This window comes from Euprymna scolopes, chromosome 18 (genome assembly GCF_053919585.1).
Source record: "Euprymna scolopes isolate OS-2025 chromosome 18, ASM5391958v1, whole genome shotgun sequence".
Classification (NCBI taxonomy): domain Eukaryota; kingdom Metazoa; phylum Mollusca; class Cephalopoda; order Sepiida; family Sepiolidae; genus Euprymna; species Euprymna scolopes.
Window position 1 is genome coordinate 17475866 of NC_136499.1, and position 27403 is coordinate 17503268.

The 27403-nt window shown below is 35.1% G+C and overlaps 1 protein-coding gene across 1 annotated transcript in view; it reads left to right on the top strand.

Moving 5' to 3' along the window:
* Positions 1-10286: 10286 nt before the first annotated feature.
* Positions 10287-27403, top strand: part of LOC145297508 (ras GTPase-activating protein 3-like) — a 471570-nt gene continuing 454453 nt past the window's right edge. The window contains exons 1-2 of the mRNA XM_080143408.1: positions 10287-10878; positions 11666-11793. Of these exons, the coding sequence (XP_079999534.1) occupies positions 11742-11793 (52 nt within the window). The 5' untranslated portion in view covers positions 10287-10878; positions 11666-11741. The remainder of the gene's footprint in view (positions 10879-11665; positions 11794-27403) is intronic.

A 27403-nucleotide genomic window follows, 5' to 3' on the forward strand; every position in this document is an offset into this window, starting at 1 on the left:
CTTTGTTTAGATTTCTTGGTAATTTCAGTGTTATGTGATCAGTAGTTTCAGAGTTTATCGGTTAAATATTTTCACACAAACACACACACACACACACACACACACACATAAATACAGTAATATGTATTTGTGTGTGTGTGTGTCTCTGTGTGTCTGTGTTTGTGTGTTGCTTTAGCAACAGAGATACTTTACTTTATGATCCTTTTTTTTTCTTTCTGTATAATGTTTTTCATATCAAAATAAAAATATTAATGGAAGTCCCATAGTTATCTTGAGCGCTTTCGATTCTACTCCGAATCATCTCCAAGTGGAATTCAAAGAGTTGATGAGGTGAAAGTGAATAGCATTGAAAATAGAAAGGAGAAAGGTAAAATGCACAATAAATTGTGTCGAGGGGGTGGGAGGTTAAAAGTATATAAAAAGTCGATTGAAAGTCGGTTAAAAACTAAATCGATTAATATATATATATATATATATATATATATATATATATATATATATATATATGTGTGTGTGTGTGTGTGTGTGTGTGTAGTAAGATATAAAAAATATATATGGCAATTAAGCTACACAAAATATTCCACGTTTCATTGAAACATAGAATATTTTGTGTAGCTTAATTGCCATATATTTTTATAATTTACTACCTAGCTCTACCTATGTATTGAGCACTGTTGAAGTAAATATTGAAAATTTATGCATAAAATTATATTTTCATGTATTAATTTATGTGATAAAGTAGTCATATATATATATATATATATATATATATATATATATATATATATATATATATATATATATATATGGGTAGTTATTTTTGCGTATATCCATTAGAAGCGTTGAGTGAAATTTGAAGAATAAAACATGTATAAATACATTTGGAGCCAAAACTACAAAGCAAAATTTTTTAATAAAATAAACAGGTGTTTATCTTTAAAGAAATATATTTCGGAGTAAAACCCCTTTATCAATCTTTTTTTTTTTCTCTTCTTCCTCGACATGATGTAGTGGAAGATAGTTCGATGAAGAGTCCACGTGATGTTATTAACTGCAGGGTTTTTATGAAACCGGATAGGTGACGCGTGGTCGAGCATTTTGAAAATCTGGGTAGTTATTTTTTGTGTATATCCGTTAGAAGCGTTGAGTGAAATTTGAAGAATAAAACATGTATAAATACATTTGAAGCCAAAACTGCAACGCGAAATTTTTTATAAAATAAACAGGTGTTTATTCTTAAAGAAATATATTTATTCTTCAAATTTCACTCAACGCTTCTAACGGATATACACAAAAATAACTACCCAGATTTTCAAAATGCGCGACCACACGTCACCTATCCGGCTTCATAAAACCCCCGCAGTTAACAACATCACGTGGACTCTTCATCGAACTATCTTCCACTACACCATGTTGAGGAAGAAGAGAAAAAAAAAGACTGATAAAGGAGTCTTACTCCGAAATATATTTCTTTAAGAATAAACACTTGAAAGTGTTCCCGAGGTCCAAATACCCTTTATCAAGTTCTAAGTCTGTAGACCAAATATTTAAACAGGGAAAGAGGAGGTTGGTAGAGAAGTTTTGCACACACAGATGCAAGGTCACGCACACGCGTACACACACACACACACACACACACACACACACACAGTTCGTTTTATATAATAGTAGAAATAACTGAGTGATCGGAAGATCCTAGCAAAGACTGAACAATGGATGGGCATTGTTCAAGACAAGTTGTCAGGAAAAGATCAAGACAATTGGCAAAATGTCTGTCGGCATCAGGTACCTGGGTTTGTCAACAACCTGTTGAAGATCAAACGCAAGAGAAAAATAGCAATACTGAATTTTTGAGATAAGGATTAATGATTTATATTATTTGGATTATTATCCTCATCTTCAGAGTTATTTGCACTACGTTCCGGCCGATGTAACCTTCATCCTTCTTCAGATATATGATATCAAACTCGGGAACTTTCACAAAAAATTCGAACGGAAACCATAATTTAATCTACAGGGATAGCATACTCTTGTTCTACCAGCTTACGTAATTCACGACTGTATTCTTTATATCGCCTGAGGATTGAACCTTCAACATTTAAAAAAGTGTCACTTACAACTGATTTTTACCTAGTATGCCGTGGGTGCTTGTGAAAAATTCTACTATGAATTGTGAGAGCCTTAAACTTATTCTTGTTTTTAAATGTACAATCTTAATTTCTATAAATCACTACGCATGTACAGTGCCGGCAAAAAGAAAGTCCGCACTTGTAATTCTTTCAAAAACTGCAAATTTAAGCTAAATTTAATGTAACTATTTCAACAACCTATACCTCATTTGATTCGCCTTTTATTCCTCTATAATTTTATCTGTTCATATTTGACTTTTAATTGAAATGTTCTCGTGTTGACGACAATTTAAAAAAAAATAACTTCAAATTGAGAAGGCAAAAAGAAAGTCCATAGCAACAAATTCGCTTAAAACCAGCATAAATTATCGCCCCTAAATCAGTTTAAAATATCCACCAACAGGCAACAAAGCATCTCTAATCGTAATTATTGTTGTTGTTCCAGTTATACAACGTAACATTTAGTCCATATGCCACGACTTTCTCTTAGTGGTCGTCAGAAGCTCATTAATTTCCACCTTTCTGGTTTATCCAATCAAGAAATCGGCTGTAGATTGAAATGTGATGAAAAAACGGTACAAAATTCTGTGCAAAAGCACCAAAACACCGGCAATGTTTGTGATGCCCCTAAATCTGGTCGTACTAGAGTTACTTCTAACAAGGAAGACAATGCTATCAAGATCCACAGCCTAAGAAACAGATTTGAAACACCTCCCCAAATCCAACTACAATGCAATCTTGTTAAAAAGTGCTCTCTTTCTACTGTCAAGAACAGATTAAAGGAATTTAATTTGTGAGGATATGTTGCAAGACACAAGCCAATAATTTCTGTAAAGAACAGAAAGTGTCGTCTGGACTTCGTCAGACGCAATGAAGATCATGACTCTTCATATTGGTCGAATGGCTTTTTAGCGACGAAAGCAAGTTCAATAGGCTAGGCAGCAATGGTAGGCAGTACGTCCGTCGGAGAAAAAACAAGGAATTTAATCCTAGGTGCTCAGTTTCAACGCTGCAAGGTGGTGGAGGTTCAGTTTCTGGTGTGGGGCATTATTAGTACCAATGGTCCAGGGCCTATAGTTCGTTTGCAAGGTCGACCAAGTACATTAATATGTTGACTGATCATTTTCTACCCTACTTTGGTCGGAATTTGGATGATAATCCCATCTTCATGCAGGATAATGGTCCCATTCACACAGCTGGCAATGTCAAGAGGTTTCTGAAAGAGAATGTTATTCCATGTTTGGATTGGCCTGCACAATCTCCACGCCTCAATTCTATTGAAAACGTATGGCATTACATCAAGCTACGCAATGATAAAATTTCAAATTTGGAAGAACTTTGAACAAAAATTAAAGAAAAGTGGGATGCTCTTTCCCTGGAGTATTGCTGCAGTCTGATTCAAGGAATTCCCAGAAGATTGCAGGCTATCAAATTGCAGAAGGGCTATGCTACTAAATATTAACCAGTTTATTGTGTTCCTGTTGTATGTGTATTGCATTAATGTCCTAAAGTTACATTTGAATAACAATTTTCCATTGGGCGGACTTTCTTTTTGCCTTCTCAATTTGAAGTTATTTTTTAAATTGGCATGAACACTAGAATATTTCAATTAAAAGCAAATATGAACAGGTAAAATTATAGAAGAATAAAAAGCGAATCAAATGAGGTATAGTTTGTTTAAACAGTTACATTAAATTTAGCTTAAATTTGCAGTTTTTTAAAAAATTACAAGTGCTGACTTTTTTTTGCTGTGTGTGTGTGTGTGTGTGTGTGTGTGTGTGTGTGTGTGTGTGTGTGTGTGTGTGTTTATTTTTTATTTTTTATTACATTTTAACCCCAAACAAGGCACAGTTCCACTTTAATTAGAGGGCTACTATCAGGAACATAAGTTCCAAGGATACTATGTAGGAAATTGAGCAGCAAGATGTCTGTCCACATTACACTTGAACTTCTGTACATGTCAGTACAGTTGGGGAAGCAGGAACCTGGAAGGGAATTACAAAGTTTAGCAGTTCAGGGAAGAAACTATTAGAGTAGAAGGCTTTCTTACATTTACACATCTACTGTGTAGGGGTGGGACTTTGCTGCTTGTCGGGTTTGAGAGGGGAATTAACGTCGAGGGGGTACAAGGGCTTGTAGTTCGTCAGAGCATTCACCATTAAAATACTTGTAAAACAGGCAGAGGGATGCAACATTTCATCAGTGGGACAGAGGTTGAAGCCTAGATGGCAGTTCAGGACCTATCAGGTTGGTGGCTCTCTTTTGAACCCTGCCCAGAAGAGAGAGACCAAAAGCAGATGCACCAGCCCAAATGTGACAACAATACTCCATACATGGGCGAATCATGGCCTTATAGAGATACAGGATACTTTCAAGCGTAAGCAACTTTCTAGCACGGTAGAGAGAGCCCACCTTCTTCACAGCAGCTTGGACAATGCTCTTGATGTATCTATTCCAACTCATGTTCCTTGTGAACGTTAAGCTAAGGAGTTTGAAAGAAGTACTTTCAGGTACTGTATCCTTAGCCATAGCTATTAGTGGTTGAGAAGGTTTCTTGTAATTATTGAAGGAAACAAGCTTAGTCTTGGCAGTATTGAATGTGACCATCCATTTTTGTCCCCATTCCACCACAGATTGGAGGTCTTCCTCTATTGTTTCTGCCATTGTCTTAGATATGTGTTCATTTGTTTTACACTCATGCCTGTTATAGAGTGTGGTGTCATCAGCAAATATACCCATCTTAGAGACAATTTTATCAGGGAGGTCATTTATGAATATTAGGAATAATAAAGGTCCAAAGTCGATCCTTGAAGCACACTCGCATATATAATATATATCATATTGTTTAGATGTATGACCATCGAAGACAACCTGGATTCTTCTTTTATTTAAAAATGATTTAATTATGTTAAGTATTCGTCGAGTGATACCGTATGATCTGATTTTCATGAAATGACCATCGTGTCAAACCCTGTCGAAAGCCTCAGATTTATTTAGGGCGACTGACCTACACTCTCCTGCTTTTTACAGTGTATGGTATATATGTTCAGAGATTACAGTTAGGATATCTGCTGTAGAATGGGCTTGTCTTAATCCATATTGTTGGCCAGCCAAAAGTTTAGCAACTGTAAGGTGATGGACTAGAATTCTTGTAAACTAGTACTACAGAAGCAGTTTTCCAGCAGTCAGGAAAGCAAGATTCGTTAAGGCATTTGTTATAAAGTTTGAAGAAGACTGGAGCAACCTTAGTGAAACATTTTTTTAATAGTACAGCTGGGATGAGATCGGGTCCACATGCTTTTGAGGTGTCAAGGTTTTTTATGATGCCATGTACCTGAGAAGGGGTGATTTTCAGCTCATCTAGTTAGTGTCAGTCTGCAAAGGAAAATCATGGAGGGAGTGGTTTTCTGGGTTCAATGAAGTGTTTGAAGCAAACCGACTGGCAAGCATATTAGCCTTTTCAGTTGCCATGCAACTAACCTCATATTGTTGGATAGTGGCATAGTCATGTTGAAACACTAATCTTTGACAGATCACCGAAGTTAAGTAATGATGAGCTTAGCCAGTACCACATGGGCGACCATTTTGGAATGCTAGGCGCTGTATGTCCCAGGCGAATGTGATTAACAGTGTTAGAGATGCCACATTGACTATGGCAACATATGTAACACAGAAACGCACAAAACCAACAACTTTGGCTTCTAAATGAGTAAGTACTCTCTCTCTCTCTCTCAGGATTAAAGGCTTAGACAATTTCGAAATAGAACTAGATATTCTCCCTAAAATACACTTCAGAAACTCTAGTTACAATCTCTAAATAACTGTATTAGCACACACCAATATTTATAGTCGCATCAATGATGTAGCCAATGTCCTGGCCACAAAGCAAAAAATTGAAAATAGAGTTGAACAATTTGCTAAATGGGAAGTGGGAAACTTTCATCACTCTTAAAAATCATAAGAAAAACTTTTTAAAAAAGAGGTTCACATGCAAACTGTTAACCCACGCCAAAAGCAAAATAGGACTATCCAGATGAACTAACAAATTATATATAATACAAACTTACCGTTTGTTATAACACAGAAAAAATTATCTTGTGGTCCAACAACATTACTATCAAAATTTACTAGATTCACTCAATTAAACATATCAGAAATTTACCTATCCATGACTAAGACTATACTGAATAAGGACTTGAATACCTACTAAGGTCTCTCTGTACAGGGGTTTGCCAGAACAACCTGGTATGAGGATACTTTTCCCCAGAAGTAAACCCTGACCAAATATTCAAAATAAAATAGTATTCACTGCCCAAGGAAGATCTTCTCACTATGGCTAACCAACATTAACTTTTACGAGGAATGGTGCACCTTCTCCAAGTGATGTTTCCTCAAGTAACTGCACGAAACTGGATATTCCACCAGACTAGATAAATTCTTGTCCTGGAATCCAGTAAGACCAAGAGACCAACATGAAAGATATACTACAACATATAAAAATGGTTAATTGGGGAGAGGAAAATTATGTTCTCAATTTCTTTACTAACTCAGTGTTTGAGAGATAAAGAACTTTAATGGAACATTCGAATATCTATGTATCTCATGTAGAGTTCAAGTGTTAGCCCCAGGTTGTGAGCCCGTTGAATTCTGACAACTTCGATTGAAGTAAAATAAAACAAAAAAAGGGAAATAAGGACTTCAACTAGCAACACGGATATAAATAAGATAGATATAGAAATTATAATGCATGCCAGGAAAACGCCTTTATATTATAATAACAACAAAGTTGGGTAAAAAAATCAAATCGTGATGTAGTGCCATTATCGATAATTTAGTTGGATCATTTATCTTAAATTTGCTACAAGATAAATTTGGGTTATACGATGACAATAACTGACACCTTTTCTGAAATTGCAGTGGACATAGATAAACTCCACAAAAAAATTTAATTGCACAATTATGCTAATTAGGATTTAAAATGATAATAGACACTGACGTGTCTGAATTTTTTTTTGAAGTTAGCTTTTGTATATCGAATAAAAAAATCCAAATATTTGAACAAACATAAATGAAAACTGGGTTTGGGTTTTTATAGTAAACGTACATATTCAGGACTGAATATTTGCTGCATTTTGAAGGAGAATTCTGATTGACAATTTTGTCCGATCAAGAGTTGATATGTAATGACAACATTTACTGCCATGACTATTTCAAGATGAAACTAAACTGCCATTTTTAAATTATGATGTGAAACCAAATTTATTATTTTGACCCCAGCCAATGCCTTCTCAACAGTCACACTGAATTTAGTGTCGAGATTAATGAAGGATTTATGAATAAGTAATATATCTTAATCAATGATATATATTTTTGTAAAGTAGCTAATGCACATGTTTATTTGTGAAAATTAAATGAAAACGTGACAAATAATCTACAGGTACTTCATAAATTATAATTTGTTTTTCAGAGTTTGTGATGGTTTGTCCTTGCTTGTTTTTGACCGGTCATTCTGGTCTGCTGTACTTGCTTGCCAGCTTCTTAGTTGTCATGTACAGGTCTTTAATGATAGGCTGCTTCTTCTGCTTCTTCTGCTTCTTCTGTCTATGTAGTCTCTCTTGTCTTTCTTTACACTTCTCCTCACTTCCTTGTGAGCTTTTGTGTATTCTGCTTGGGCTGACTCTTTGCTGTCTCTTGTATGGCTCTCATCGACTGCTTTTTTCTTGAGTCTTCTGGCTTGGATCTTCTGTAAGGTGTCCATAGAAATATGTAAATTCTTTTTCCTTCATGTCTTTTATAGAGCATGGTGTCATCAACAAATATACCCATCTCGGACACAATTTTATCAAAGATGTTGTTTATGAATATCAGGAATAATAAAGGTCCAAGGATCGACTCCTGATGCACAATCGTATTAATATCATGTTGTTTGAGCATATGACCATCGAGGATGACCTGGATTTTTCTCTCATCTAAGAAGGATCTGATTATATTATTTGTCCAATAATACCATATAATTTAATTTTTATGAGAAAACTTTCATGTCAGACCTTGTCAAATGCTTTGGATATGTCAAGTTCTATTGTCCTAGCTTCCCCTGCCTTCTCCAATGCACAAGAAGTCAAGAAACTGCAAGAAGTTATGAGGTGCCTTCAATAAGTTTACAGACTTCTTTTGTACAAGCATTAAAAACTGTCATAGATTCCTGGAAATTCAGTATGTTTTTGCTTTACATCTTATGAAATGACTGACCAATTTTTATGATTACAGGTTCAAATGAACAGCTACAGCAGGAATTGAAATGCACCCTACTAAAACCTGATTGTCATGATGAATTTCAAAATTGCAATCTGGATGTGAGAACACTTTAGAAGAACAATATGCAATAGAATTCTGTTTTAAACTTGGGAAAAAAATGCCCCAGAAACGTATGGAATGTTTCAGACTGCTTTTGGACCATCTTGCATGAATCGAGCATCAGTTTTTTAATGGCATAAGAGATTCAAGAAAGGCAAGGTGTTTGTGAGAGATGAAGAGATGTGTGGGTGGAGTAAGGAAGTCAGAACACCAGAGCTGATTGGCCAAATAAAGAATGCCATGGATAAGGACCGTCGTGTGTCTATAGAGACAATAAGTGCATAGTTTGATGTTGGTGTGGGAACTGTACACACAATTATTCATGAGAAACTGAAGATTTGCGCAAACTTTATCCCAAGGATGCCCAGTAAAGATCACAGACTATTTGACCAAGATGGGCATCAAAACTGTTCCTCATCTTATCTATAGTCCAGACCTTACACCTTGTGACTTTTGGTTATTTTCTAAGGTCAAAGAAGACCTTAAAGGCTGTTGTTATGAGATAATTGAGGAGACGAAAAAGGCTGTGATGAGGGTCATTGACACGCTCACACAAGAGGACTTCCATGGTGCCTTCCAGAAGTTTTTGGAATGATACAACAAGTGCATTGCAGCCAGAGGAGATTACTTCGAAGGGGACTAGAGTTTCATGTGTGTACTATCAATAAAAGTGCCCATACAAAAGATGTCTTGAAACTTATTGAAGGTACCTTATGCCAACTCTTAACAACCTGTTTGTGATTCTTGTTTACAGCTCTTGGGAGCCAAGGTACCGACACTAGGTCAATTTCAAGCTCAACAAGGCATGTAGTATGATTACTGGCAACCTGAAATCGGCCAACCTACTATCTGTCTACAGGCTGTCAAAAATCGCTCTGCTGCAGATTCGTTGAGAGGCAACAGTGAAAGCAGAGAGTGTCAAGCAGAGCAACAACAATTACCATTATGGACATCAAGAGGTGCTATAGCGATTACCATCCTGCGAGAGTTTCGCCTTGGAGAACAACACCAGCATCCTTCTGCTTGCCTCAGTAAAATGAGTCTGTTGAAGATGACAAAAATGAGGCCTTCCTGGCACTGAAAGATCTCCTGGCAGACTCTGAAGTCCCCTGGAAAGAATGGGTAACATTTAATCAGGCCCAAGCAAAGGTTGCCAAAACACGAGACAACCTGCACAAGTGAGGAATTTGTGCAAGTCATTTGGTATCCCTGTGGTACCGACATGCAGACGATCGTACACATCCTCATGGATTGTCCTCTGAGTAAGGTATCTTCCGATGCAGATCTGAGTGATGCCTCGGACACTGCCTGACGATGGATCTCAAGATGGAATGAAGTGTTATAATTAGGATCCAGTGCGTTTAGAGATAACTGTTAAAATATTCACAGTAGAATGGGCTTGCTTAAAGCCATACTCTTGGTCAGAAAAATGTTTAGTATTTATGAGATAGTGGATTAGTGCTTGATTGAAAATAACTCAAAGACTTTAACGAAAAGAAAGAGGAGGAGACTGATGGGGCAATAACTGAACAAGTCAGTTCTTTCACCAGAATTCTTGAATACTGGTACTACAGAGGCAATTTTCCAGCTATCAGGAAAGCAAGATTTGGCAAGGCGTTCAGAGTTTAAAGAAAACAGGGGAGCTCAGTGGAGCATTTCTTTATTGGTATAGAATGGATTAGGTACGGTCCATGCGTGTTGGTGATGCCGAAGTTGTTTATGACATCACAGATATAAGAAAGATTGATTTTCAGATTATCAAGTGTAGCTTCTGTCCACAAAGAGAAATTTGGAAGAAAGTGATTTGTGACGTCTAAGGTGCAGTTAGAGGTGAAGTGAACCAGCGTGCAAGCGCTCTCATGGTTGTTGGATATTGAAGAAATTGATTACTGCCCATCATTTACCACATTATTATAATTTTTTCTTTTCATTAATTTTCTTTAATTATTTTTTTTTCTTTCAATTAAAAAGTTTGGTCAAGTATATTACATTACTCAAAATCAATAATGGCGTACATGCGCTTTCGTCGAACATCTTCGAAGTCTGATCACTTATTCATTTTTGTCATTTTTTCCGTTCAGTTAGGTAGAAAAGTAAATGTTATTGCATTTAGAACAGTATTCACCCCGAAAACGAAAAGCAATCTTCGAAGATGTCCGCCATGTGACCATTCCACCAGGTTGAAAATGAAATTCTAACACGATCAGATTTGAACGAAATGTTACAATGCCATAAACACGTTTTTAAAATACTTGAAAACATACGCACACTCGGTTGGAATATATGAGAAAACGGGTGAATGTTTGGCATCCGGCAGGATACCCATCCCCAGCTTGAACAAACTGATAAGAAAATAGAAAAGAAAAAAGAAAAGTAAAATACACAAACAATATTGGTAGGTAGAAAAGTAACTTTTATTGCCTTTGGTAACAGCTATTTATTGGTCATTTTTATTTTTACCCCATTTTTTTTCTGCTGACCATTCTGCAAAATCACGCTAGTATCATTTAATGGTAAAATGAGCGTTTCTCAAAGTTCAACACATAGTAGTAGTAGTAGTAGTAGTATTAGTAGTAGTAATTAAACAGAGTAACATAATATACTAAAGTTAACTTAAATCACAACACACGTTTTAAAGTTTCCATGTTTCCAATTCGTATATCTATTTGTCTATTTCTTTTTTCCACAATACTGCCCCCCCTCTCTCTCTAACTTAACTTTGGACCTGCATAGGTTTTCTTCTTTTAATAAACTTCTCTTGTTTTATGGACTTATTTTAGAAATGGTAAAATGACCAAACATGGTATTCGGGGTGGGAGTGGGTATAGTATGTTTGTTTAATTTTGTACATTACTAATCTTTTTGTAGTTTTGTCCTTCCTTCCTTCCACTCTCCTCGATTTGTTTCGAACTAAAGCCATTCATGCTAGTTTTATACGCAACGAAATCAATCACTCGCACGCCTTCTTTTCATTGAACGCCACTTTTCATTCATTAATTCGTCCGTCCTTCCGTTCGTTCTATCATCGATTCGCTAAAAATTCTGTTTTTTTTTTCTTTCGCTCGTTCATTCATTCGTAAATCTCTCTTTTCCTCTCCACCCCTTCCCTCTCTCTTTCTCACTCACTCCGTCTCTCACTCCTTCTCCTCTTTCTCTACCTCCCTCCCTCTTCCTCTTTGAAGGCTACCAGGCTGAAATTGGCGCTCAGTGAACCCCGTAGAGGTCACTTCCGCTTTCCGAAGCTCAAACTGGGTCATCATGGCAGGACTCGCGGATGTACGTGTGGAGGAGAGTTTACGAATTAAAATCGGTAAGTACAAAGGCGTACATTCCACTCGGAAAACTATCTACCCATCAATTTTGAAAAAAAAAAATCCTGTTCTTTTCTTGTCGGTCAAGAACTTTTATTTCACACCATCTCTCCCCTCCTAAAAAGAATCACCGCGAAAAGAAAGATACATACATAGAAAAGAGAGAGAAGGAGAGAGAAAGAGAGAATGAATAAAAGAGAGATAGAAGGTGGGGGGAGAGAATTGTAATAATTACGCGATTTGAAGTTGGGCGGGCTCGTACCCCCTTTTTTTTCTTGTTTTTAATAAAAGCAAAGTTTTGTTTATATATAATTATTATAAATGAATATATAGTCGTTTTTGTTACTGTACTGTTATATCCTTTCTATATCAGTTGCTTTATTTTAATACAATCTCCGCTCGGAAAATGTGTTTTTAATTTTATGTTAAAAACAAAAATACAAATATTTAAGTATTTGTTGCTCTTTTTTGAAAAACAACAGAACTATTAAAGATTTTGTTATCTTCGGAAAATTAATGTCATTGGTTTTTTTTGGTTTTTTTTTCTCATTAAGAAAAAAGTATTTTAGTGCTTGTTTTAGAGTTACCGAGAAAAGAAAAAAAGCATGCTCGACCCATTTTTATTGATTTATTTACTAACTTTATTCACCCGGCATTGCCCGGGGGTATGACTTAGACAAAATTAATTCTAAGTATAATAGGAAAACGATATTTAAGATTCTTTTTCATTTTTCTTTTCAATAAATATTAAATTGAATCGTACATATATAACACAACGTGTGCTTATCAAAGTTAGGTATGGGCTAGAATACAGACTTCTGCAGAATACGGACCATGCTATTTTTTTTTTAGGTAGGATTTCCAAGTTAAATTCAATTTTTACGGTATCTTTTGTTTATTAAATTATGTGAAAATACAGAATCGTAAAGAAAAAAAAGAAGCCCCTCCCTTCCTCCTCCCCTGTTAAAAATAAGTTTGTAAATAGCGTTCTTTCAGCATGGTCCGTGTTCTTCTTCATGAGTATCCAGACTTGATTGATGCCTCTTTGCGTATTTTTTGTTCAATGTTTCCATTTCAACTTGTAAAAAAAAACCCACTAATATATACGACGTTTTTTTTTTTTTTAATTTTTTTTTATAAATATACAGTACAGTACTTATGCAAAGAAGGTACCGTGCTATAGATTTTTAAAATAATATTTTAAAGTTTTATGGTATTTTTGTTTATTAAATTCTTCCATTTTACAATAATGCCTTCCCACGGAACAGAGTAAGACATCAGGGTCGTTTTTTTTTTTTAACGTGAAGAAAAGGAATAAAAATGGTCTCAGTCGTTGAAGGATTTCTCCTCCACTGAGAGAGAACAAGAATTTAAAGTGCAGCATCTTAAGAACAGATATTACACTTTAATCTTGATTAGAAGGCCAAGAACGTTAAATTGTTAGGTGAAAGTCCAGAGTAGTTAAAAAAAAAACCTTGGTAAAAATAAGTTTCTAAGTGTTATTTCAGCATGGTACCTTCTCGGCATAAATACCAAATATACAAATTAAACGCTCTGCTAACTTATTTCGATGCCCCACCCCTTATTTTATTTATTTATTTTTATTTTTTAACATTATTTCTGGATTCATTCAAGTTTATTAAATTTAAAACAACTATTTCGACCTGATGAGGGAATTTGTCACAGAATAGAAATGGGAACTATCTAAAAAAAAAAATTTTTATGCGGTATGTTTTGCCAACGCGAGGAGAGATATTTAAAAAGTGTTTGGTACTTAAGGGACTGTGCTATTTATAGATATTTCAAGTTAAATTAAATTTTTACGGCATGTTGTTATTATTATTATTATTATTATTATTATTAAATTGTTAGGTGAAAATCCAGAATAGTTATAAAACGCCTTCCCTACCCCATCTTAAGACTAGGTTTCTAAATAATATCATTTCGGCACGGTTTATATTCTGGATAAGTACAGAGTATTTATTTCGGCGGTCTCAGTCGATGGGTTGACTGTCGCTTGTCTTTAATAAAGTAGTTTTTAAAACGATCATTGTAATTGTGATACTTAAATTGTTTTGGACGTGAACTGTTACGCATAAAAGAACTAAAAAGTTAAGTAAATACTAAAGTGCTAGAAAGGAAGATTTAGTGTTGCTGTTTTCATATACGTGTGTGTTGTCCTTGTTCTTTCAACCGTCTTTTGAATTCAAACTGTTTAGGAAAAAAAACCAAAAAAAAAAACCTAAAATGCTAAAAAAAACAAACAAAAAAAAACAACAAAAACGTGTTAACTTGTTTACAGCGTTTGTGACTTGGACCGTAACTTGATTGTGACTGAATAATTGTGCGCGTGTGTGTAATAACGAATGTAGACAGCGTTAAAACATCCTTATTCATCAGCCATATATTGTCTCTATTTAACAACCTCCCCACGAGGGCCGAATGTCAAGATATGTGTGTATGTGGGGGGGGGGCATGGGCACTTTAATGACGCACAAAGGCCCTAATAGCGCAACCTATAAAAATGTAACCTGTCAGCATTTCCCTGGAGGGACCTCCAGTCTCCACCCTCACGATTCCTTGGAGGAGGATGACCGTCCTGGTCATAGCAAAACCAACAAATCTAATTGTATCCCGAGGGCCGACGAAAATCTGCAATTTGTTTTTTTACAAAACAAAAGGCGATCTTCATATTATTTTGTTTAATTTGAAACTATCCGGGTTTTCTTACAAATCTTTTAATTACATAACAAAACCAACGACATCATGAAGGATCCCCCTCTTCCAGTTTGGCCGACCATATCGTAAAAAACACATGGTTAATGTCAAATTTCAAAGAATTCTTGTTTTAAAGAAAAACATACAAAATTCACGTTATAATTCTAGTAAAATTTTTGAAATTATTCTTTTAAATGGTAGAAAAATTATATTAACTTGTATTAAAGTACACCGTTTGTGTTATGTATAGGAATGATGTTAATTCTGTGGTGTGCTTTGGAGGTACCTAATTGGCTAGAGGCAGGGTGTGGTATCTGTTCTGATACTGCACTTCATCTTTTTATTTTATTTTTTTACCTCGATCAGTGGATGAGAAATTCTTCTAGATTGAGGCAATTTTAATTTTTGTTCCTATCCAGACTGCCCCTTTTTGGAGAGCTGGATTTTCCCCACATTAAAAACCGACCTCGTGTCTAACTCTGCCCTCGTGGGGAGGCAAGTGAATAGGAATAAATAGCTGCTCCTACCTGGCGTTGCCTATGAGTCTTAACTTCGATTTCTGTTTCGTAAAAGATTAAAATGTATTTTCCTTACGATGAAATCAAAACTCATTCTGCTGGATTTAATTTCGTAATTAAATATTTTTTTAAGTTACGGTATTGCATTTTTGATTTTGATAATGTTAAGATAGTCGCCAGATCGATTTTTTTTTAATGTGGTTTTAAGCCAAAGCAACAGTAGCAACCAACACTACTTAATTGGCATGTCGAAAATAGTAATATTTCCAAACATTACGAAAATTCATGGAATAGAACAACTGCTATTTATCTCTTTCAGCTAAAACAAAACGTCGGTCATTAAAGTGATGAAAAGGGAGATAAGTATGTCCCTTGTATTCGCAAGCTTCAAAGTGTTCACATGTAGGGAAAATTCCATTTCCTCCATTTTTCCATAAAATTATTTGGTATTTTTTTACGACCTGCGCCAGCGTAGTATAAACAATAAACACCTCCAACCACCATGTTAAGAACGGCTTTCAGAATAAACACCGACCTCCCCATGTTAAGAACGACTTTCGAGGTTGGGGGCGTTTATTCCGAAAGCCATTCTTAACATGGAGAGGTTGGAGTGTCTATAATATGCTGGGACACGTCATAAAAATTTACCAATTACTTTATTAAACTTTTTACTCGATTTTTGGCATAACAATTAAATTGTTTTTGCTTAGAACAACATTTTTTTTTTAATCAATCTGTCGACTATATCTTAACAAGCACCAAATAAAAATAAGTCACTTGCCAAGATTACAATTGTGTATTACTGTATTAGTGTAGATTATATGATGCTAAATGACAAACTTCTTTTTTATCACTGTCATGCCTAGCTTTTAATGTGACGATTTTTCTAATGTTGATTTACAAATAAAATAAAATAACAAATAAACAATAGCTTTCACACTGTCTACCAAATTCCAGCTCCTATCCCATCGCTGCACGCTGCACCACGCTGCACTCGCTGCAGTGTTGCCGCTCTGTGCTGTCTGTGCTTGTTTTCCATATACCATCTCCACACTAACGTAATGTACTTGCAATAACCCTTATCCCTGAGTGGCTTCCGGGCCTTGATAAGTGGTGATCACTGTGTAAAAAAAAAAAAAAAATGCTTCTATTGGGCAATAGCTAACAATTGCGCTCCCCCCCCCAAAAAAAAAAGATGGTGGAAATGGATACAGTTTATGCAAGTATGGAACGGAAGTGCGAACCTATGTAGAGATGTTTTGCTTCAAGAAATTGTTTTTGTTTTGACATTTGTGTTATTATGGAGCAATACAAAAAGAAACTTTATTTTTTACATTTCTTAAAAAAATTTTTGTTATAGTTAAAAAGTGATAAACTTCATTTTTTTTTTTAACATTACTTTAAGTTGTCTTGTGTCATCGCGAAACTAAAAAAAGATAATTTTTATTTATTCATTTTTTGTTACATTTCTATAAATGAAGTGTTTTTAAAATATTGTAATATATTAAATATATTCACAAGAAATGCTGAAACTGGGATAGTTTTTTTTTTTTCGTTTTTGTTTTTGTTTTTAATGAAATATTTCTGTATGATTTTGTTTCATTTCATGCTTTGTGGCTTCCGATCGATTTCTGCCATGTTTGTTTTAGAAGCGCAATTGTTAGTGATTGCCTTCAAGGCAATGTGCTCCGACGAACTTGCCACATTTTGTAGAGATCCCCAGATGCAGAAAAGCTTTCGAGCATTTTTAGCAAGAGCCACTATACAAAAATATTACCAAAGGCAAGATGGTACTCTTCTACTTGCTTAAATATTTTTTTCGCGTGTAGTTTAACTTATTTTTAAGCGCTTTTAGTTCAGTACAAAACGATGTAAGAAATTATTTCTCACATCCCAATTTATTCCCTGCAGAGGCAAAAGAATCCACAAATACAAGAGCCATAGCTTTCAAATTAAAAATTCATTCAAAAGTAACAGCAATGAAAGTTTATTGGTTCTGGTAATGTCCATTTGCAAAACGATGACCTGTTTTGTCTCCATACGCATGGAGCCGGTAGTATGAATTCCTATTGTCGGAATGTTAGTTCTTTGTTCCTCGAAAGGATCCATGAATGTTCATGGTAAACTCGGCCGGATTATTGACACCTATAATTAGGCATAATGTGAGTCCCCTGGAATTCTAGATGAATTGAGAAAAGATCCAATATTTGGTAAATAAACATGAAAAACTGTTCTTGAATGTCATCCTTAATTTGGATAGTTTCAGCAGTATAAAGTTGTATTTGCTTGTTCACCAACTGTTTGGTGATACAACAAAAAGGAATTTTCATGACTCCCTCCAGTGTAGGAGCTGCTGGATTTTGAGTCCATCCGTTTGCCGAGTTCCTGTGTGGACTGAAAGTAAAAGCATGATACAAAAAGCGCGTCAAGTAAATCACCTGACACATTCAAAATTAACCAATGACGGCCAACCACTAAACTGCGTGGGCGGCCAAACAAAACAAGAAAGATGGCGACTGTATATGGAATTTCTCACAACTAGTGTCATTAGTGAGCGTATATACCATTCACTTGACAAAGCAGGGGAGGGTAGAGCGGTAGCTATAGATATATCTAAGGCTTTTGACATGGTATGGTATGAAGGTCTTCTCAGAAAATCAGATCATACGGTATAACTGGAAGAATACTTAACATAATTAAATCCTTCTTAGATAAGAGAAAAATCCAGGTTGTCCTCAATGGTCATACATCTAAACAATATGATATAAATGCGGGAGTACCTCAGGGGTCTATCCTTGGACCTCTATTATTCCTAATATTTATAAATAACCTCCCTGACAAAATTATCTGTGAGATGGGTATATATGCTGATGACACCATGCTCTATAACAGACATGACAGGAAAACAAATGAACACATATCTAAAGAAATGGCAAAAACACTAGAGGATGACCTCCAATCTGTAGTCGAATGGGGACAAAAATGGATGGTCATATTCAATGCTGCCAAAACTAAACTTGTTTCCTTCAATAACTACAAGAAACCTTCTCTACCACAAATAGCAATGGCCAAAGACTCTTTATCTGAAAGCACATCTTTTAAACTCCTCGGCCTAACGTTTACAGGAAACATGAGTTGGAACAATTACATTGAAGGCATTGCCAGGACTGCTGCGAAAAAGGTAGTTTCTCTCTACCGTGCTAGAAAGCTACTAACACCCGAAAGTATCCTGTACCTCTATAAGGCCACCATTCGCCCATGTCTGGAGTATTGTCATATTTGGACTGGTGCATCTGCTACTAGTTTCTCACTCCTCAACAAGGTTCAAAAGAGAGTCGCCAACCTAATAGGTCCTGAACTGGCATCTGAGCTTCAGCCTCTGTCCCATTGACGAAATGTTGCATCCCTCTGCCTGTTCTACAAGTACTATTATGGTGAATGCTCCAAAGAACTGCAAGCACTTGTACCCCCTCGACATAAATACCCCCGACAAACCCGAAAAGTAGCAAAATCCCACCCCTTCACAGTAGAGATCCCTAGATGTAAGAGAGCCTTCTACTCCAGTAGTTTCTTCCCCAGAACCGCTAGACTTTGTAATTCCCTTCCAGGTTCCTGCTTCCCCAACTGTACTGACATGCAGAAGTTCAAGTGTAACGTGAACCGACATCTTGCTGCCCAACTGCCCACATATTACCCCTGTAACTTATATCCCTGATAGTAGCCCCTACACCAAAGTGGCAATGTGCTTTGTTTTGGGTGAAAATGTAATAAAAAAAAAATAAAAAACAATAAAAAATGTCTGACGTTAGACGGTCACATGGAGTCTCAATAATCCCTCGACAATTAAACAGAATCCTAGGTAATGATTATCAATCGTAGGAAAATATAATGCTCAATCGAACTGTATAATTTTATTACCAATACTTTTGTGCAAATTTCAGATTGCTGGACGATTATTGAGACTTCACATCAGCATCTAATAACAGCATTATTTTTCATTCTAACTTAAGAGTGGACACTAGTTTGTATTAAACTAAAATGAAAACGCTTTAAAATAAGTTTAAACGCACACAAACTTTTAAAACTTTAACGGCAACTCAGCATTCACCGTTAAATTGACTACTTTTATTTTCGGGTATGCTGAAAACGAATATCACATTTTAAATTTGGAGCAAACAATTAGTTTCCTTGATATTTTAGACCTTTATTATCTCATATAATCCATTATGTTTTCACTGGTGGACATGTTTTTTTCCAATTGAATAAGTACTAAAACAGCACCCTCCCTCCGATTTTAAGAATGGCGACCGCCACTGAAATGCATTAAGTAATACATTTGAAAAATGTATTAATAGCCAGAAAACTTCTTGTCTGCTCCAAATTTGAATGTGATATTCCTTTTCAACAAACTCGAAAACCTTTTTTAAAGGTGAATGACGAGTTGCCGTGAAAGTAAAAATATACCACAAACACGTATCCAGGTTTTATCTTGCCTTTGGCAACATTTATTTGTTATTTTTTTTAAATTTATTTTCGTCCTTATATTTCGTTGTTTCTTGTTAAAAATACTCAAATTTTCTACACTAACAGATTCTTTCCTGGAACTGCTTGACTTTGGAATTCCCTCCTTGCTCCATAACTCCCTGACTAATATTAGCAAACATCTTACTTCTCACTTTCGGATCGCTAATTCACAGTAGTCCCTTAACTATTGGATTGGCGAAGCAAGCATTCTCTTCCTTGAATTTCGTTGACATAACACGGAGTCTACAACCATGTCAAAACCAAAGAAAAACAAATTGTCTGCGTGACAAAAAAAAAAACGAACGATTATTATTTAGAATCACATTTTTATTTTTGTTGCAATTTTGTACAATTTACTAATACCTTTAAAAGAAATCAACACAAAAACTTTACACTTAAAAAAAATCTTCATTTTAAAAAATAATGGAATATATAGTTGCCATCTTTATAAGTTAAGAATGAAAAGAATTCATTTTTACTCAATTATTGTGAGAAATTCACTCACATTGGTTTTACCCCTGGCAGAATGGAAGAAAACCAATCAGAAATTACAACAGACTCGTCTTTGAAACTTCAACATAAATTTTATTAAAGCAAAAAGATCCAACTTGCAAAAGATGCATCATCTTCAGTTATCTGCCGTAATGGGCCAGTAATACCCCAAAGGGGTAATAGTTCATCTTCAAGAAATACTGGGTACAAAATCCGCTGACAAAGAACACTGCAACAGTTGAGTGATATCTTCCAAGAAGGATACTGCAAGTCCGGTAGCCTCGAGGAGTCCACTGTAGATAACTGTCCAAATGGCAGACAAATGACAGATCAAACCTTAATTTCGTCTCTGACAGACATTATATTGTAATGATGAAAGTCAATTGATTCACAGAACAGAACAGCGTGCGATAATAATTCGCCCAACACCAGGGTATTGGTGTTTGCATATGATAGCATTTTGCCCACATTAGGGCATGAATACGTCTTAAAGAGACAAAGTAATTTTGAGGCTGCAAGCCTCGAGTGAATTTCGAGCGCCATCTTCAACCCATGTCTGTGTCGAAACTAGTGATCTGAAAGGTTAAATTTGGCACCAAGAACACCGTCGGCAGTTAGTAATAAGAAGCAATCTGAATGGTTCAAACAAAATCGTGGTCAGATAAACAGACTAATGAGGAGCCTGCTTATTTTTGCAGAATTTCTCATTATTTAGAGGGGAGATGTTAAATTGTAGCAACTTCTAGGAATTAAAGTTAATGGATGCTTTAAAATTTGTTTTTAATTTTGAGCAGATGATAAGATCGCCTATAATACTATTTTCTTCCATGATTTTAAATTAATTCACCGAACAAAAGTTTGGTACCATTTTTATCTCTCCTTTTGAAACTGAAAACCAAGATATGAAACGAAACCTTATTCCAATTTTGATATATAAGATGATTTTAATTCTATGAAAATATTTGAATTTTATGGCTTTAGTTTTAATGTGTTTTAACAATAAATTGAAATTCAGGGAATCTTGCTCGTTTGGTGTCTATGGATCAAATTTAATGCAAATCTGCAATATTTGAAGTTTCAAATGGATGGTCCATATTATCGTCATATTATACCTCCTCCCTATAATATTGTAAAGAAACTGAAATTTTGGAAATATTCATGAACGCCTAATAACTATTAATATTTCACAAATCAGAGCTGTCTAATTTTAACTGAGAGCATCTATCCCTTATGCATAAAACTAAATCTTAATTTATAAAACTCGCTATGTATGTTCCCATTTTTTTTTTTTTTTTTTTTTTTTTTTACCTCTCAAACTGTATCTCCTCTGAGACCCAAGGTCGTGAAGTGGCGTGGAAATGATTGCATTTTTTTGTGGTCAGTTCCTTTGTGGTTTTTTAGCTGGTAAAAATAGCCGCTAAGGGGTCAAAATTTAAAAAAAAGAAAGAAAAAAAAAGGAAACTTGGCAAACGTAAGTCAACTTGAAGTGCTTTTCTACGCATGCACAAATATACATGCACAAATATACATTTATACGTTAAAGTGGATTTATTTTTAACTATTATTTATTAATCTGACGATAGCTCACACAGTAACGATTAAGGTTGAGCGCAAAATGTTTTGATTTCGATTTTAGCTGATGGTACTCCAATCATATTACTTTTGAAATCCTTATATATTGGGTACAATATAATAATAAATACGAAATCTACATTAATTAAAATATATTTAGACGTACTTTACGACTGGGCAACTCCCGGCACTCTACTAGTTAATCTCAATTCATATAGTTGTCCGAGCACCTATAACAGTAGATGTTTCTAAAACCTGGTTTGATTACAAAATATTTTTAAGTAATCATATCTTTTCTTTTACAGAAGAGTGTTTCTGTTTTTTGTTTTTTTGTTTTTTTTATGAAAGACTAATTAGTTCTTTTGCAGAGACGATACGATGCTATTATTATTTTAGATAGTATTTTAAAGTTAAATTCAAGTTTTACGGTATCTTTTGTTTATCGTTAGGTGAAAGTACAGAATAGTTACAAAACGCGCTCCCCTCCTCCATGTTAAGAATGGGTTTCTAAATAATGTTATTTCAGCACGGTACCTTCTCTGCATAAATATCGACTAATTTTACGCTCAGCTGATTCCCCCCTCTTTATCATCATTGAATAAAGTAATTATTTGGAAAACATTAAAAAATCAGTAAATAGAAGGGGGGGGGATTATTTGGCTATAAATATGTCAAGATATTTCTGTTGCTCGTTTTTCAAAATCATGACTTTTTACCGGAAAACCAGGAGGAAATGCCTACTTTTTGAAAGAATTTCTTCAATTTACTTATTTTTTTCAATCTCTTGTTGTGATGTTTTAACAATAATTGTAAATATATTCGGTAATGTCACTAAATAGAGTTTGCGTGTGATATAAGAAAAATAAAGCATTCAAAATAACATTAACTTAAACATTGTTACATGAGGAATCATTTCATGTGAAAACTCGAGAAATGCACGATTAAAATGTCTAAACATTGAATGAGTAAAAAAAATCAAGATGGCTGCCACTTGAAATTTTCGTAGACCAAGTAGCAGCCTTGACCCTGCAATCAAAAAATAAGTGAGTTTAAAAGGAACGAATCGACGAGACTTCGCTGGACCTGTTTAGTTGGTATGTTTATGAATCTGGAGAGAGAGAGCGAATGGCATAAATTCGGCGAAATCTTTTGCTGCGTCGCATGCATTTATTCTACATGAAATCTTTTTCATTTTAAATTAAAACTAAATTTTAATTAAAAATAAGTTGTTTATAAGTTGCTTAAATAATTTAAGCAACTTATAAACAACTTATTTTTTGTCATTCTTAAAGTATAGAAGATAAAAATTAAATTTTAAAATAAAAATTGTTCATAAGTTGTTTAAATTATTTTTCATGTTTTTTTTTTTTTTTTTTTTTTTTTAATGCCGCTCGCTCTCTCCACAAACAGATTCAGCAAAGTCCCGTCGGTTCGTTCAGTTTTAACTCCATCTTTGTTTTTGATCACAAGGTCAAGGCTGCTTCTTGGTCCATGGAAATTGCAAGTGGAAGCCATGTTTATTTTCAGTCTTATCAATGTTTACACATTTTGATTGTGCATTTCTTGAATTTGGATGGGTAAAATAAATTAACTTTTTACACGACATGACTCCTCATGTAATAATGATTTGAGTGCCATCAGCTAGAATCGAAACTGAAACCAAAACATAAAACATGGATTGAAACTATGTCTTACAAGTTGAGCAAAATATGGTTGGACTGTGGAAAGGAGTGTGAATTTTATTAAACACAAGATTGTTTCCATGACAACAATCTTTTGATAGACAGGATACAAGCAAGGACGATCGGACAGCCCACAGTTTTTATTATAAATTACTGCATTATTACATAAAATATGTACTTTGTACAAATAGATAATTGTGTTACATCCACCATTAATAATAACAGGACGGACCGAGTTACTTCACCTGACTTGAATCTGTTAATTTATATACACATTTGAAATTTTTTTGAAAACTATTTTCATTAATAATTACTTTTCTATTATCGTTTTTTGTAATTTTTGGATATTTTCATTATTGTGACGTTACAATTCAGTAGATACCATTGGTTTCAATTTTCGGATTTAGCTATTATACAATTACAAAGAAGAACCCATGAAACTTCCTCCTTTTGAAGGAAGCCTATGGTGAGTGCCGCTTCAATTAGTATTGAACTAAAAAAAAATGTTTCTTCTCTCTCTTTGCAAAACTCTTCGAGATACTAATCAATCAAGCACTAGTTCACCACCTTGCAAAAGCAAATCTTTCTGACAAACATTACGGATTTAGGAAATGTCGTTCTACTGCAGATCTCTGAAAGCATATACCATGCATTGGATAAGGTGGGTGAAGCCAGGGCTGTAGCCCTTGATCTATCCAAGGCCTTTGACAAATGGAATGAAGGGTTGCTAATGAAAATTAAATTGTATGGTATAACTGGATGAATACTAAATATAATTAGATCCTTCTTAAACAATAGGACCGTCCAGGTTGTCATCGATGGATGTTCATCCAAGCAGCATAACATTAATGTGGGAATGCCTCAGGGGTCGATCCCTGGACCACTATTATTCTTGATATTCATTAATGACCTCCCCGATAATATTGAGTCCGAGATGGGTATATTTGCTAATGATACAATGCTCTCTAACGTGTATGAGGGAAGAACAGATGTACACAAATCCAAGACAATGGCTGAATCATTAAAAAATAACCTCCAAGCCGTGGTTGAATGAGGACGTAAATGGATGGTAACATTTAATGCTAGTAAGACTAACTTGCTCTCCTTTAACAATTACAAAACTACAACAATCATCGCTATCCATGTCTGAGAACTCTTCCTTCAAACTCCTTGGCTTAACATTCCCAGGAAATATGAACTGGAATAAATACATTGAGGACATTTCAAAAGCTGCTGCAAGAAAGGTGGGCTCTCTCTATCGTGCTAGAAAACTGTTCACACCTGAGCGTATCCTGTACCTCTATAAGGCTACCATTCGCCCATGTATGGAGTATTGTTGCCACATCTGGACTGGTGTATCTATCACTAGTTTCTCCCTATTAGATAGGGTCCAAAAAAATGGTCTTCAATCTAATAGGTCCCAATTTGTCAATTAAGCCCTAACCCCTGTCCCATCGCCGCAGTATTGCATCCCTGTGCCTGTTTTACAAGTATTTTAATGGAATGTGCTCTGAACTCCTTGCACTTGTGCCCCCTCGACGTACATATCTCCGACAAACCCACTTGGCAACAAAATCATACCCCTTCACTGTTGAGGTCTCTAAATATCAGAAAGTTTTCTACTCAAATATCTTCTTCCCATGAATAGCTAGACTTTGGAATTCTCTTCCTGCTACATGCTTCCCTAACTGTACTGGTATGCAGAAGTTCAAATGTAACGTAAACAAGCATCTTAATCTTTCTTAGGCATGGTCTCAATTTGTAGCCCTTTACGTCCAAGTGGCAATATGCCTTCTTTGAGGTGAATGTGGGTTTAAAAGAAAATGAAAAAAAGAAAAAAGTTGGTTCTTTACTTATTAATCGGTGAAAATTTCATAGTGATATTAGATAATTACCTAATTTTTGGTAGATTTTTTTAAAGATAGATTCCATCAAAACAAACCTTACAAACTACCTCCATTTAGTCCGTCGCTAAGTTAAGACATCCGTCTGCCATTTCAGATTTTAAGTCTACCGAAAGATGATTCGAACGAGATTTAAATTGAAATAAAAACACTTTCAATAATTAAATTTATATATTCATGACGATATTGTTTGGTTAACTAAATTTAACTTGAACCCCGCACACTAAAATTGGTAGAAGAAAAAAAGTGAATTGAAATGAGAAATAAGTTTAAGACTCCCGGGCAACGCCGATAGGTAGCACTAGTTCTAAGTTAAATATTAGTAAAAAATCAAATGAAATTTTAGGGGAGAAATAAGTGAAATTATCGAAAGACTTTGGGGTATTTTCTCAGTCTTCAGACTAAGATCAAAATTCTGTTCTCGTCAACAAGAGAAATGCTTCTAGACTGAGGCATTTTGTTTTTCCTCTCAAAGCGCGTTTTCGGGAGATAGCTAAGCTGCATAGTTTTAAAGTTCTGAAATTTTTAAAAAATTGTTTTTTATCGACGACAAAATCTTGATGAATTAGAACCCAATATAGCTCAATATAGGCAATCATGGGGAGAGCCCTCCCCCCACCACCACTACCGTGCCCCCCCTCGAAAAAATTATGTCTAACTTTGCCCTCGTGGGGAGTCAAATACCGATAGCGCTTTTCTCTTAAACATTTAAAATTTTCTAACCTAAATCCAAACTTTTTGACATATCTGACTTATTTATTATTTTTATTTATTTTATTTTATTTTTTTTTTCGGATTTCCACGAAGTTTTTATTTTCAGTAATGGTTGTTAACTGCTTTTGTTTAGCACCAGTTTTAAAACTTATTGATAATCTTTCTCTTTAAAATATAAAAACATCAATTTATTTTGATAAAGTATCAACAATAATAAATCAAATTCTTTTTTTTTCTTTTTCTTAAAAGAATAGTGGTTCACTATTTGGATTTGTTTTACAATCTACACAGATTCGCAAAAGTGATAAAAAAAACCCCAAAAAACAAATATGTAAAAAAAATAAGTTACCAACGACAAGATAAGTTACTCTTCTATCTACCTGGGTAGGTTTTTAGTGTTTTTACTTAATGTAAAATGTTTATTCTGCTCGAAAAACAACTAATGCTAACCGTTACAGTGTAACAGCGTTACACGAGCACAAAAAAAAAAAAAAAAAATGGCCGTATAACAACTACATTGCGGCCATTTTGCTAGGTAGAAAGAGTAACTTATCTTGCCTTTGGTAAATTTTATTTGTTTTGTTTGTTTAATTTATTTTTTTATTTTTTTTACCACTTTTTTGAATCTGGATTGTAAAACAATCTGATTATATTTTTTCATTCGTTGGTTGAGTGGGCTGGGATAAAATTAAGTTAAATCTTATGTTTCTTGTTCTTTCATATAAACTGCAGAAAAAACAGTATTTCTCAATAGGGGTGATGATGGTTTCATACTAAAATCAAACTGGCAGTCTGGTGTGCCTAGTTCGTTGTTGGCCTGGGGTATGGTCTAGTCCACCTTCCTAGGCTTTACCTTCTTGTCTTTTGAGAAGTGGTTAGTTTATTTCTAACCCTGTGATTACTGAAGGATGCAGCTTGGCACTCTATGAAGAATTGCACTTTGCCCCTCGGCTTAGAACAGCCCTCGACCAAATGGTGGAGAATAAGGGTAGAAAGAGAGCTATCAACTGCAGGATCCCCACAGATTCCTCTGTCAAAGTTGGGGGTGGGGGCATTTTTCAGCAGTTTCCTGACTTTGTAGGCCATCCTCATACCTTCTTTACATACGTTTAATACAGAACCCAATGCCTTTTCCTGTTCCAGAGAAGCAAGGATCGAAGATATTGAAAGAACTTTAGATGTATTGTAAGCAAAGAGAGTACGTCAAATCACTAAAGGATGAGAAGGGAGACGAGTGGCGCATGCTCTAACTTTTAAGGAGTTTCCTTTGAAACAAAGTGTTAATGGACGCTTTGACTTTTGACTATACCCCTGACCAATTCCTCTGAGAATTAGAACCGGGCCATTTGTTCAGCAGAAAGGAGCTAGACGGGTGGTGTCATTGTTCATGGCACCCAATCGCAGGCTGATAGATTTGCTGCAGTTTATTTGGGCCCATGTGATTGTTTTGTGTGTGAACACCTCTGTCAACCTATCGATGCCTTC